The 12642-nt window shown below is 42.6% G+C and overlaps 1 protein-coding gene across 1 annotated transcript in view; it reads right to left on the bottom strand.

Moving 5' to 3' along the window:
- DHDDS (dehydrodolichyl diphosphate synthase subunit) overlaps positions 1–12642 on the bottom strand; it is a 40890-nt gene that overhangs the window by 12508 nt on the left and 15740 nt on the right. Inside the window, 2 exon segments of the mRNA XM_037740690.1 lie at positions 3958–4065; positions 6488–6602. Of these exon segments, the coding sequence (XP_037596618.1) occupies positions 3958–4065; positions 6488–6602 (223 nt within the window).

The raw sequence follows: 12642 nt of genomic DNA, 5'->3' as shown, positions 1-12642 counted from the left end.
GCTGAGATCACGCCACTGCACTCCAGCCACACAGTGAGACTCCGTCTCAAAAAAAAAAGAAGTTTGCGAATATGATTCATAGGTACAAATGGATTGACCCCAAACGCCTTCACCCCATTCCAGGAAACAGCAGAAACATACACCCAATTGCTAAGGCCACCTATATGTCTTGGTTCTTAATAACATTTATTTGTACTTACTTGTTTTATTCTACAAGAAATAAGAGTTTCACAATTACACTACCAACATTCCCACTAACTACAAACCTCTTTTTTTTTTTTTTGAGATGGAGTTTCACTCTTGTTGTCCAGTCTGGAGTGCCATGGCACGATCTCAGCCCACTGCAACCTCTGCCTCCCGGGTTCAAGCAATTCTTCTGCCTCAGCCTCCCAAGTAGTTGGGATTATAGACCACCACCACACCCAGCTAATTATGTTGTATTTTTTTAGAGATGGGGTTTCACCATGTTGGTCAGGCTGGTCTCGAACTCCTGACCTCAGGTGATCTACCCACCTTGGCCTCCCAAAGTACTGGGATTACAGGTGTGAGCCACAGTGCCCAGACTAACAAACCTCTTAAGTAACGTTTAAGTTTGTGTTATGTTATGTTATGTTGTGTTATGTTAACCTCTTAAGTAATGTTTAAGTTTGTGTTAATGTTGCAGTTTGTATTATCCTGAGAAGAGATTCCACTAGAGTTGAACAGCAGAGAAGTGTATTCAGGTAAGTTGAATTAATTTCTTTCCTGGGGGGTTATCACCTTAATATAGTTAGTTTCACTTGTTTCTGTTTTAACGTTTGTTTTTATCCCGGCTTAACTCTTCCTCTTCCTTACTGCCACCACCCTACCTCGAGGTACATCCTCTCTCACCTGGACTACTGCAGGAGTTCTGTCTCTTGGCTTTGAAAATTCTGAATGAGTTTTACAAAATGCAACTCAGATCTTGACATCCCCTGATTAAAGACCTTCAGCTTTGTTACCATGACCTACAAGTCTCTGTATGAGCCGACGTCTGACTCTAGCCTCATTTCATGCCCTTCTCCCTTGGCACACTGACCTCTTTTTTGTTCTTCTAAGACCCAAACTTAAACCTCAGTCTCTTTGCATTCTCTTCATTACTTTCTAGCACATCACTCTGTATTCTTCATTGCCTTATTATAATCAGAACTTATTTGTTTACTTTCTTATTTCTGTCTCCTCAAGAATACAAGTTCTACAAAGGTAGAGATCTTGTCTCACTGGCTAACTGTTGACTCTCCTGTGCCTAATACAGTGCCTGATTCATACTATTCAATAAATACTTATGGAACGAATGAAACTTGAGTTAACTCCTCTGACAACCATGTGCAAAGTATCTGAAAAACGTGAAATTACTATAAAAGACTTCTGAGCAGCCAAATTAGAGATAAAAACACAAAAACTCATGCACCATGCTCCTCTGGTCTTCACACAGAGCCACTTCACTCTCATTTTATATACATAATCCCAACAAGCTTGACTAACTGGTGTTCTTGTCTATAGCCAATTTAAAACAGTAAATACGAAGGAAGAGGAGCAATACTGTCAAAATTAACTGTTGACAGCAGTAAAAAATGAAAGAGGGAAGACACAGAAAAATATACATGAAATCCCAAACCCAGGTATTTTGAGACCATCTAACTTAGAGCAAACATTCCTGCCCCTCAAGGGTATTGTTGTACACTGATATGTTTAAACATAATAATTATCGTAATCATTAAAATATGATGGCTAGGCATGATGGCTCACGTCTAGAATCCCAGCACTTGGGGGGGCCAAAGCAGGAGGATTGCTTGAGCTTAAGAGTTCAAGACCAGCCTAGGCAACATAGTGAGACCTTATCTCTACAAAAAATACAAAAATTAGCCAGGCATGATAGTGTGCACCTGTAGTCCCAGCTACTCGTAAGGCTGGCAAGCTACTTGAGGCTGAGAGGTCAAGGCTGCAGTAAGCCAAGGTTGCACAACTATAGTCCAGCCTGGGCAACAGAGTGAGACCCTGTCTCTAAAAAAAAATAGAATGTGATTATCCTAATCATCATTATTAGCAAGTGCCTACTATGAAGTAGATATAAATGAATTATGTACAAGATGCATTTTAGAAACTTTTCCATCAAAAAAGGGTAAAGTTTTAGCTTTTAGAGGGGGCTTTGGTCATATGGAAAAATCTGATATTTATTCCCCACTGACAGTGGGTAATTGTGCCTTTGCCGTTTTTCTTTTCACTAATTCTAAACTTCTTTCAATTTCCTCATACTCTAAGACTAAGTAATGAAATACATTATCAAATCTTTGTGATTTGATTGACTTACACCAGGAGTTCAGGACTTGGGATTCAGGGACAGATTTCAGGGGTTATGTGAACCCCTCTAAAGTATTCTATGTGTGTCCAGGTGCGCTGGCTCACACCTGTAATCCTAGCACTTTGGGAGCCTCAGGAGGGTGGATCACCTGAGGTAGGGAGTTCGAGACCAGCCCGACCAACAAGGAGAAACTCCATCTCTATGAAAAATACAAAATTAGCTGGGCGTGATGGCACATGCCTGTAATCCCAGCTACTCAGGAGGCTGAGGCAGGAAAATCACTTGAAACTGGGAGGCGGAGGTTGAGGTGAGCCAAGATGGCGCCATTGCACTCTGGCCTGGGCAACAAGAATGAAACTCAGTCTCAAAAAAAAAAGTATTCTATGTGTTTCCATGGTAAGTTTGCAATTCTATGCAAAATTCCATATTTGAGTGATCTGCGATTTTCCTAGGGAGATGGTCTGTGGCTTTCATTAGATTCTCCAAAGGGACCCCAATACCAAGGAGATTAAGAATCCCTGACTCATATCATTATTTCCTCCTGGTATTAGCTCTCCAGACTCAAGAAGCAGCACCAGCTTTGATTTTAAAATTCAGGTTCCTTAGGCCAGGTGTGGTGGCTCACGCCTGTAATCCCAGCACTTTGAGAGGCCAAGGTGGGCGGATCACCCGAGGTCAGAAGTTGAGACCATCCTGGCCAACATGGCAAAACCCTGTCTCTACTAAAAATAGAAAAATTAGCCAGGCATGGTGGCGCACGCCTGTAATTCCAGCTAGTTGGGAGACTGAGACAGGTGAAAAGCTCAAACCCAGGAGGTGGAGGTTGCAGTGAGCCGAGACCACGCTACTGCACTTGGGCCTGGGTGAGAAGAGCAAAGCTCCATCTCAAAAAAATAAATAAAATAAAATTCAGGTTCTTGGGACAGTTACTTAAGTGTCTCTGCCCCCCTGTTTCCATATGTGAAAAATGAGGATATCAAACCTGCTGGGTTGTTAAGTTAAATAAGAAAACTTACATGAAATCACCTAAGTGCCCTAGCAGATCCTCAATATGTTAGCTACCACCAACCCACACCACCATTATTATGAAGAGACCTAATTATATACAGGTGATGCTACCTGCTAATAAAACCTGTTAGATTTGGTGATAAACATTGAAAGTTGAACTTCAAGTCTTGACACAACATAGCTTTACACAATGGAAAGACAATGCTATTTAGTTCTTAATCCCTTAATACTGCTACGATCTTTTATTAGACTAATACTTTAAAGGAATAATGGCCAATTTCTCTGAAAAGCCTTTTCCTGAGTCTTTAAAAGATAAAAGACTTGTAGCTCAAATCCTCTTCCTACCTTTTAACGATTACATGTCCTTAACTAAATTGTTTCTCTTCTATTTGCTTACTTACACAAGGGAAGGGCTAATAAGGGTTCCCTCATTGGGTCATGGGAACATTGAGATGTAGCATGTAAAATGTTCACAGTGCCTGGTAAGCAGTAGATAGTCAGTAGGTGATAGCTACTATCATCATTATCATCATCTTATTAGGAAGTGCCTGGTATATAGTAAGGTGGTCATCAATCAATGCTAATCTTTTCTTCCATCCCATTCAGTCTGGGCAGCCCTGAACTCTTACCTGAAGCACGCTATGGTTCATCTGGAACTGCAGGATGGCCTCAAAGAGGTTCCAAAATGTGTATTCTGGCCATAGAACAGGTTGGAACACTAGGCAGGAGTGAGAGGTCTGGGAAAAGCAGAGAAGGAAGAGTATGATTTAGTAACATGTTGCTGGGCTGCATCCCTTGTCAGTCCTCCAAGGAAAAAGCAAGCTGAGCAGGACCGAGACACCCAGAGATGAGACGGTACAGGCATCCTGAGCTGAAGCTGCAGCTGCTGCTGGCCCTGATTCACTCACTAATAGGAGGGGGAGTCACCTGAGGCAGCCAGATCACCTGCCTGTGGTGAGACCAGATCAACAATTCCACCAGGATTTTTCTAAGAGACAATTTTAGGACCATGAAATAACATCTGGATTATGTTATTGGCTCTTGGCCCTTAGAGGGCATCTGGGAAACATACTGTCTGATAAAGGTCAGCGATGAACAAATGGTAGCCACCATTGTTATTTTTAAGCAGCATCGGTAGGGTACAGTGGTTGAGAGTATGGGCTCTGGAGCCAGAATGCTTGGCTTTGAATTTTGGCTCCAACCATTTACCATTTATTTGGGCAGGGGTAATTTCACCTGGGCCTGAGATTCCTCAAATATAAAACTGCATGATAGGAATACCTAACTTTCAGTGTACTATTGAGTTTAAATGAGCTAACATATGTATAGTAGAGAGACAGGTATACTTTAGTAATAATCACTGATGAAGAATCTCTTTTGGAACACTCTTGACAGCCACTGCTTGATATCTGTAGTGGTGAGGTAACTAGTTGTCAGATAGCCTCTTTGGCTTGTTATGGTAAACCAATGTCTCCTTCTCTACAACTTCTTTTTTTTTTTTGAGACGGAGTTTCACTCTTGCTACCCAGGCTGGAGTGCAATGGCGCGATCTCAGCTCACCGCAACCTCCGCCTCCTGGGTTCAGGCAATTCTCCTGCCTCAACCTCCTGAGTAGCTGGGATTACAGGCACGTGCCACCATGCCCAGCTAATGTTTTTTGTATTTTTAGCAGAGACAGGGTTTCATCATGTTGACCAGGATGGTCTCGATCTCTTGACCTCGTGATCCACCCGCCTCGGCCTCCCAAAGTGCTGGGATTACAGGCGTGAGCCACCGCACCCGGCCTCCTTCTCTACAACTTCTACCAAGGTCCCAGGTATCTTCTCTGGAACCAGTTTCTTTTTCAAAGTGACATTCTTTCAAATATCTCAGGGCTATGTGAGCTGCCTATTATCAGTTCCTAAGGTTGTAATGACTTGTTCAGAGAGTTTGTCTTTGCTAAACTATAAGTTTCAAGACAGTAGGGATCATTTCTGACTTGGTCATTGCTATATTTCCTGCATAAAGAAGGAACTCAACATTTTTTTCAAAGAGAATACATTGTCATTTCTTTCCCTTTTCCAGACCACTATCCTTTCCTTATTTTTTGTAAGACATGAGATTCCTTGCTTTCTAGTTTGACCTCTTCCAAGAAGTCCTCTAGTTTGTCAATGTAACTAATTTGTACAGAGTAACTGACTCTGTAATCTCTTAAAACTCAGTCCATCAGTAAATTTCCCAAATGTGATCTGAGCAGCACAGTGGACCACAGAACCAGTAGGTGCACATTGTACTTATTTCTTGTTTTTTTTTTTTTTTTGAGACAGAATCTCGCCCTGTCACCCAGGCTAGAGTGCAGTGGCATGATCTTCGCTAACTGCAACTTCCGCCTCCTGGGTTCAAGTGATTCTCCCACCTTAGCCATCTGAGTAGCTGGGACTACAGGCACCTGCCACTGTGCTGAGCTAATTTTTGTATTTTTAGTAGAGACGACGGTTCATCATGTTGGCCGGATTGGTCTCGAACTCCTGGCCTCAAGTGATCCACCTGCCTCAGCTTCCCAAAGTGCTGGGACTATAGGCGTGAGCCAGCATGCCCGGCATTAGCTCACTTTTAAGATTGTGGTCCATTAAAATTTCTGGAACTTTATCATGTGAGCTGCTTCCAAATGGAGTCTCTCCCTCCAGCTTCTCCTAGAACAAGGGCTTTCCCTAGTTATGTGCTATTCAGGGACCAAGTTAACAGGGAATGGAGACTTGAGTGTTTACATCCTTCATGGACCATGCTTACATAGGTATGACCCTTTATCCTGAAGGAGAGGGACTAGTAACTGCAAGGCAAGCTTCTAACCCAGAGGGGCTAGGGTCCCTGGCAGGTTACCAAGGCAAGAGCTTATGCTCAGGGATGCAAGACAGAAGTCCCATTCCTTGAATAGGAACACAATGAAGTTTTCACTACAGTTGGATTTGCAAAGGTGCAAAGCCAGTGACAGATGAGGAATGGATAGCAAATGTTATCAGACACAGCCTAGAGATGCTTCTCCAGATTTTAGCTTTCCCCCAAAGTACTCTGGCCCCAGTCTATCTGGGAGTGGGGATGGACCACTCTAATCCATTCTGTGGATAGACTGGACTGGTTTTCCCCATGACACAAACATAATAGTACCTGGAAATGACCTACCTGCCATAGCAAGAAGTCACTCAGTCGCACTTCTCCAGAAGTCCGTATCAAGATGTCAGGATAAGGAGAGCGGTTGGTATAGAGGCACTTATCAAGCAGAGACTCAGAGATATCACTAAGGTGAGCAAGAGGAGACAAAGAGAGGCACACATCCTGTAGTATTCTCTTTCTGTAGTATTTTCCTGGTGAACTTCCATACATAAGGGTTCCCAGTTTGTACAATACCATCAAATACACTAGCCAATACTACACGGTACACAGAAGGCTCTCAACAGATGTTTGCTAAATTAATGAATGAATTTTCACAACTATTTAAGGTTTTATATTTTTTTTAGATCATACAATGTAAAATTCTTTCTTTTCTCTTTATTTTTTGCCTTTTCCCACATGTTCTGATACATATACGTCTTTGTTTTATAGATAAGGAAACTGAGTCAAAGATGAATAATTTGCTGAAAGTCATTTAGTCTCAGGCCTAAAACCAGATGTACCCACAAGAATATCTGTTGTCTTTTGCTTGAAATATCTTTTTTTTTTTTTTAAAAAAATACATACATTCTATGACCCAGGATTTGATGAAATACTATGCAACTGCGTTCTAAAAATAAAGATAAATCTAAATGCACTGATTTGGAAAGATGTTCATAATCTAATGTTAAATGAAAGAGGCAAATTTCAGAAAACATATAATATAAAACACACACATACATACACATTCAAACATTCACATGTGCATGTGAGTATACATAAAGAACAAAGTCTAAAAAGACACATCATACTATTAACAGTGGCTTGGCTAAGAAGTAAGAAAGAGACTGCCGAGCACAGTGGCTCACACCCGTAATCCCAGTACTTTGGGAGGCAAAGGTGGGCAGATCACAAGGTCGGGAGATCGAGACCATCCTAGCTAACATGGTGAAACCCCGTCTCTACTTAAAATACAAAAATTAGCCAGGTGTGGTGGTGTGCGCCTGTAGTCTCAGCTACTTGGGAGGCTGAGGCAGGAGAATCGCTTGAACCTGGGAGGTGGAGGTTGCAGTGAGCTGAGATGGCACCACTGCACTCCAGCCTGGTGATAGGGTGAGACTTCATTAAAAAAAAAAAAAAAAATTATTTTCAGTCCCATCAACTTGCAGTGTGACTTAAAAGACTCAGTCTCTCTGAGTTTCCAATTTATCTGCAAAGAGTTTGTCCTACCTACTTTAGACAGTGGGCAGAGTTCTTATGGAAAAAGCTGAGATCATGCCAGTGCATTCCAGCCTGGGTGATACAGTGGGACCCTGTCTCAAAAAAAAAAAAAACAAAAAAAACAAAAAAGAGGTAACTCTAGGGTGGAAAGATGAAACTGACAAAATCAATATGGAACATCTGTAGACTTTGGGCAACAAAAATCCATCAGTAAATGGAATGTGAGTTAAAGCTCTCTATGTGAAGATTTTCCAGAAATGACTTACATTAAATAACAGTAAAATATCAGTTTTTACCTATGAGAATAGGTTTGTTTGTTTTTGTTTTTTGAAACAGGATAGCCGGGCGCTGTGGCTCACGCCTGTAATCCCAGCACTTTGGGAGGCCGAGGCGGGTGGATCACGAGGTCAAGAGCTCGAGACCATCCTGGTCAACATAGTGAAACCCCGTCTCTACTAAAAATACAAAAATTAGCTGGGCATGGTGGCGCGTGCATGTAATCCCAGCTACTCAAGGAGGCTGAGGCAGGAGAATTGCCTGAACCCAGGAGGCGGAGGTTGCGGTGAGCTGAGATCGCGCCATTGCACTCCAGCCTGGGTAACAAGAGCGAAACTCCGTCTCAAAAAAAAAAAAAGAAACAGGATATGGCTGTTATCCAGGCTGGAGTACAGTGATGTGATCTTGGCTCACTGTAATCTTAGCCTCCTTGACTCAAGCCATCCTTCCACCTTAGCCTCCCAAGTAGCTGGGACTATAGGCACATGCCATCACACCCAGCTAATTTTTGTACTTTTAGAGATGGGGTTTCACCATTTTGCCCAGGCTGGTCTTGAACTCACGAGCTCAAGCAATCCAATCCAATCCACCTTGGCCACCCAAAGTACTGGGATTACAGGTATGAGCCACTGCACCTGGTCAGAACAGTTTACTTTAAAAAAGTCTTGACAATCTTGGCAAGAATAAAGTGAAATGAGCACTTTCAAACTCAGATCGTGAGGAAACAGTCCAAACTGCAGACTAGTCAAAGATTTAATTGTGGCATTATTTGTAACAATGAATATTAGAAACTGCCTATATACCCGACAAACAGAAGACTGATTAAATAATTTAATGCAAGAAATATTTTATAGCCATTATAAATAGTGATATGAAGAATTATTAAAAACATGGGTGGTAGAAAAACATAACACTGAATGAAAAAAGCATGATTCAGAGTGAAAACTATTCATAATGTGATTTCATGTGTTATAAATATTTATGTCAGAAGTGAATATGTGTGTGTGTTCGTGTGTGTGTTTGAGACAGGGTTTCACTCTGTTGTCCAGGCTAGAGGGCAATGGTGTAATCACAGCTCATTGCAGCCTTGACCTGCTGGGCTCAAGTAATCCTCACTCAGCCTCCCAAGTAGCTACAAGTGTGTGCCAGCACACCCAGCTAACTGTTTTATTTTTATAGAGACAGGGTTTTGTCATGTTGCCAGGGCTGGTCTCATACTCCAGGGCTCAAATGATTTTCCCGCCTCCGCTTCCCAAAGTCTTGGAATTATAGGCATAAACTACCATGCCCAGCTAATTTTTTCTTTTTTACTGCCTTATTGTTCATTTCAACCTTTCTACAAGGAAAGTCAGCATACTACAGTGAATGAGAACAGAGGCTCTGAAGCCGGGCTGAAATCTTGGCCCCAAGGTTTGCCAACTATGTGAACTTGCACAAGTTACTTTTCCTCTTCATGTCTCAGTATTCTCGTATTTATTTATGAGACAGAGTCTCACTCTGTCACCCAGGCTGGAGTGCAGCAGCGCGATCTAAGCTCACTGCAACCTCTGCCTCCTGGGTTCAGGCAATTCTCCTGCCTCAGCCTCCCAGGTAGCTGGGATTACAGGTGTGTGCCACCACACCTGGCTAATTTTTAGTAGAGATGGGGTTTCATCATGTTTTTCAGGCTGGTCTTAAACTCCTGACCTTGTGATCCACCCACTTTGGCCTCCCAAAGTGCTAGGATTACAGGCATGAGCCATCATGCCCAGCCAGTATCCTCATCTTTAGAATAGGCATAAAAACCGTATCTACCTTATAGGATAAGGCCTAAGGATTAAATGTATGTGGAAAGCTTAATGCTTGGAACAAAGTAAATGCTCAGTAAGTGTTGGCAATTACTATTATTAACGCTATTGTTTTATAAGAAAGACAAGAGGCCTACAGGGAGTCAAGTAGCCCATTCAAGGTAACGCAGTGGAACAGAATTTATTAACTATCCTTTGGTCTTAATCTAGTTCCTTCTTCTATAATTTCCAGATTCACAAAACAATCTATTACTTTAATTGCTAAAAATATACATATATACCTGGGTCAGGTGCGATGGCTCTGTAATCCCAGCACTTTGGGAGGCTAAGGCAGGAGGATCACTTGAGCCCAGAAGTTTGAGACCAGCCTGGGCAACATGGCAAAACCCTATCTCTACAGAAAAGTTAAAAAATTAGCCAGATGTGTAGCAGGCACCTGTGGCCCCAAATACTCAGGAAGCTGAGGTGGAAGGATCTCTTGAGCCCTAGATTACAGTGAGCCATGTTCGCACCACTGCGCTTCAGCCTCAGCGACAGAGTAAAACCCTGTCTCCAAAACAAAACAAAACAGGCCAGGCACTATGGCTCACACCTGTAATCCCAGCACTTTGGGAGGCTACGATCAGCCTGGCCAACATGGCAAAACCCCATCACTACTAAATATATACAAATAAGCCAGGTGTGGTGATATGTGCCTGTAATTCCAGATACTCAGGAGGCTGAGGCATGAGAATCCCTTGACCCTATAAGGTAGAGGTTGCAGTGAGCTTAGAGTGCACCACTGTACTTCACCGAGGGCAACAGAGCAAGATTTTGTCTCAGAAAAACAAAACAAAACAAAACAAAAATACATACATACGTACACACACATATATAACCTGGAAGAAAAAAATGAGGAGTTGGATGGTGATAGTGAGAAATCAAGAAAATTCTAGCTATTAGAAGCATAAAACCTAATTGTAATTAATACACTGACTTTGTTATAAATGTGGGTTTGTCTGACTCTGAATAATATAAAGTGTATCACCTCAGGCCCTGATTAGCCCAGTCTGAGAACACCAGGCTTAAGGAGTTGGTGGACTGAGACATCAGCCTCTTGACCCTGGTGATACTGCCCAGCCCACACCCTGTCTGCATAACTAACCCCAGAGAGGCAAGTTACTAAACCATGCAGGACAGACAAGGATATGGAAAAACTTGCTGGATTATTGCAATGTGGTATGAAGGTAGAGCATACTGGACTAGGAGTCAAGATAAGAGTCCTAGGCATAATCCATATTAGATCTGCTTGTCAAGCATAATCCGTATTAGATCTGCTTGTCAAATGACTTTCATTCTAGCACCAATACTTGTCCCTTATTATTTATTTCATACATACATGAACATTTGACACCTGAATCTTGTGTGAAACCATAACATGAGAGACCTAAACTCTAGCCCCAACAAAACTGCATTAGTGAAAAGTCATTCTTGAAAAAATACTACCAAAGGGTCAGGAGGGTAGAATTTGTAAAGGAATAACATTGCTTTGTCACCTGCTTTGCTCTTTCTCTGGGGTTTCTTGGTGTATAGTGAACTCTAGTTTGAAGCAGGTTTTAATAAGCCAATCCTAATCTCTAAATTTGGGAGATCCCCCTAAATCTTTCCACCTGCTCCCCTAATCAGACCTCTGGCCAAGTACATGGCAAAGAGGGGTTTTATGGTTTGGTACAGCCTGTTTTTTTGAGATGGGGTTTCATCATGTTGGCCAGGCTCGTCTTGAACTCCTGGCCTGCCTGAAGTGGTCTGCCCACCTTAGCCTCCCAGTGTGCTGGAATTACAGGTGTGAGCTGCCATGCTGGCCAGGCCTGTTTTCCTTATCAGTTACTATGCAAAACAACTCAGTTGGCAGAGGTAGGAAGCAACCTGGCCACCATGTTGGCCAGGCTGGTCTCAAACTCCTGACCTCAGGTGATCTGCCGGCCTCAGCCTCCCAAAGTGCTGGGATTACAGGCATGAGCCACCGTGCCTCGCCACTATTTCATAACTCTTCATGTAGTCTACGACGTCAGCACCACTACCAGCACCATTCTACCACCACCACCATAATCCAAGCTGCCTTCCAGGTATTCTCTACTTAAATTGTTCCAACAGCTGTTCAGCAACTAAGTAGCTCCTCACTCTCCTGCCTCTTTCCCTGGTTATTGCTTATTCTTCCTCCTTAGGTCACTTACCATTTTCTCAGAGAGGCTTCCCTATCAGGTCCATTCTTCTTATTATAAATTCTTGTTTAGCTTGCAAGTAGGGTAAAAAAGCAAACACAAGGGTCGGGTGAGATGGCTCATGCCTATAATCCCAGCACTACAGGAGGCCGAGGTGGGCGGGTCATTTGAGGTCAGGAGTTTGAGACCAGCCTGGCCAAGATGGTGAAATCGCATCTCAACTAAAAAATACAAAATTTAGCTAGGTGTGGTGGTGGTTCCCTGTAATCCAAGCTACTAGGGAGGCTGAGGCAGGAGAATCACTTCAACCTGAGAGGTGGTGGTTACAGTGAGCCGAGATCACACCACTGCACTGCAGCCTGGATGACAGAGTGGGGCACTGTCTCAAAACAAAACAAAAAACAAGAAAATACTGAAAGAAAAATTCTTGTTGTACCATGCACCACTGCCTTTATAGCAGTTGTCATCATTATAATTTTATGCTAACTTGTATAATCTTGATTAACATTTGTTTCCTTTACCAGAGCTCCACGAGGTAGGAAATATGTATTTTTATCTTCTGTGTACAGCAATGTGCCTACCTATAGTTCACACTTAAAAAATATTTGAATTGGCTGGGCGCGGTGGCTCAAGCCTGTAATCCCAGCACTTTGGGAGGCCGAGGCGGGTGGATCACGAGGTCAAGAGATCGAGACCATCCTGG

This window comes from Cebus imitator, unplaced genomic scaffold, assembly GCF_001604975.1.
Source record: "Cebus imitator isolate Cc_AM_T3 unplaced genomic scaffold, Cebus_imitator-1.0 Scaffold87, whole genome shotgun sequence".
In the NCBI taxonomy this organism is placed as follows: Eukaryota; Metazoa; Chordata; class Mammalia; order Primates; family Cebidae; genus Cebus; species Cebus imitator.
Note: the sequence above shows the minus strand (reverse complement) of the source record. Positions and strands in the feature narration are given on the sequence as shown.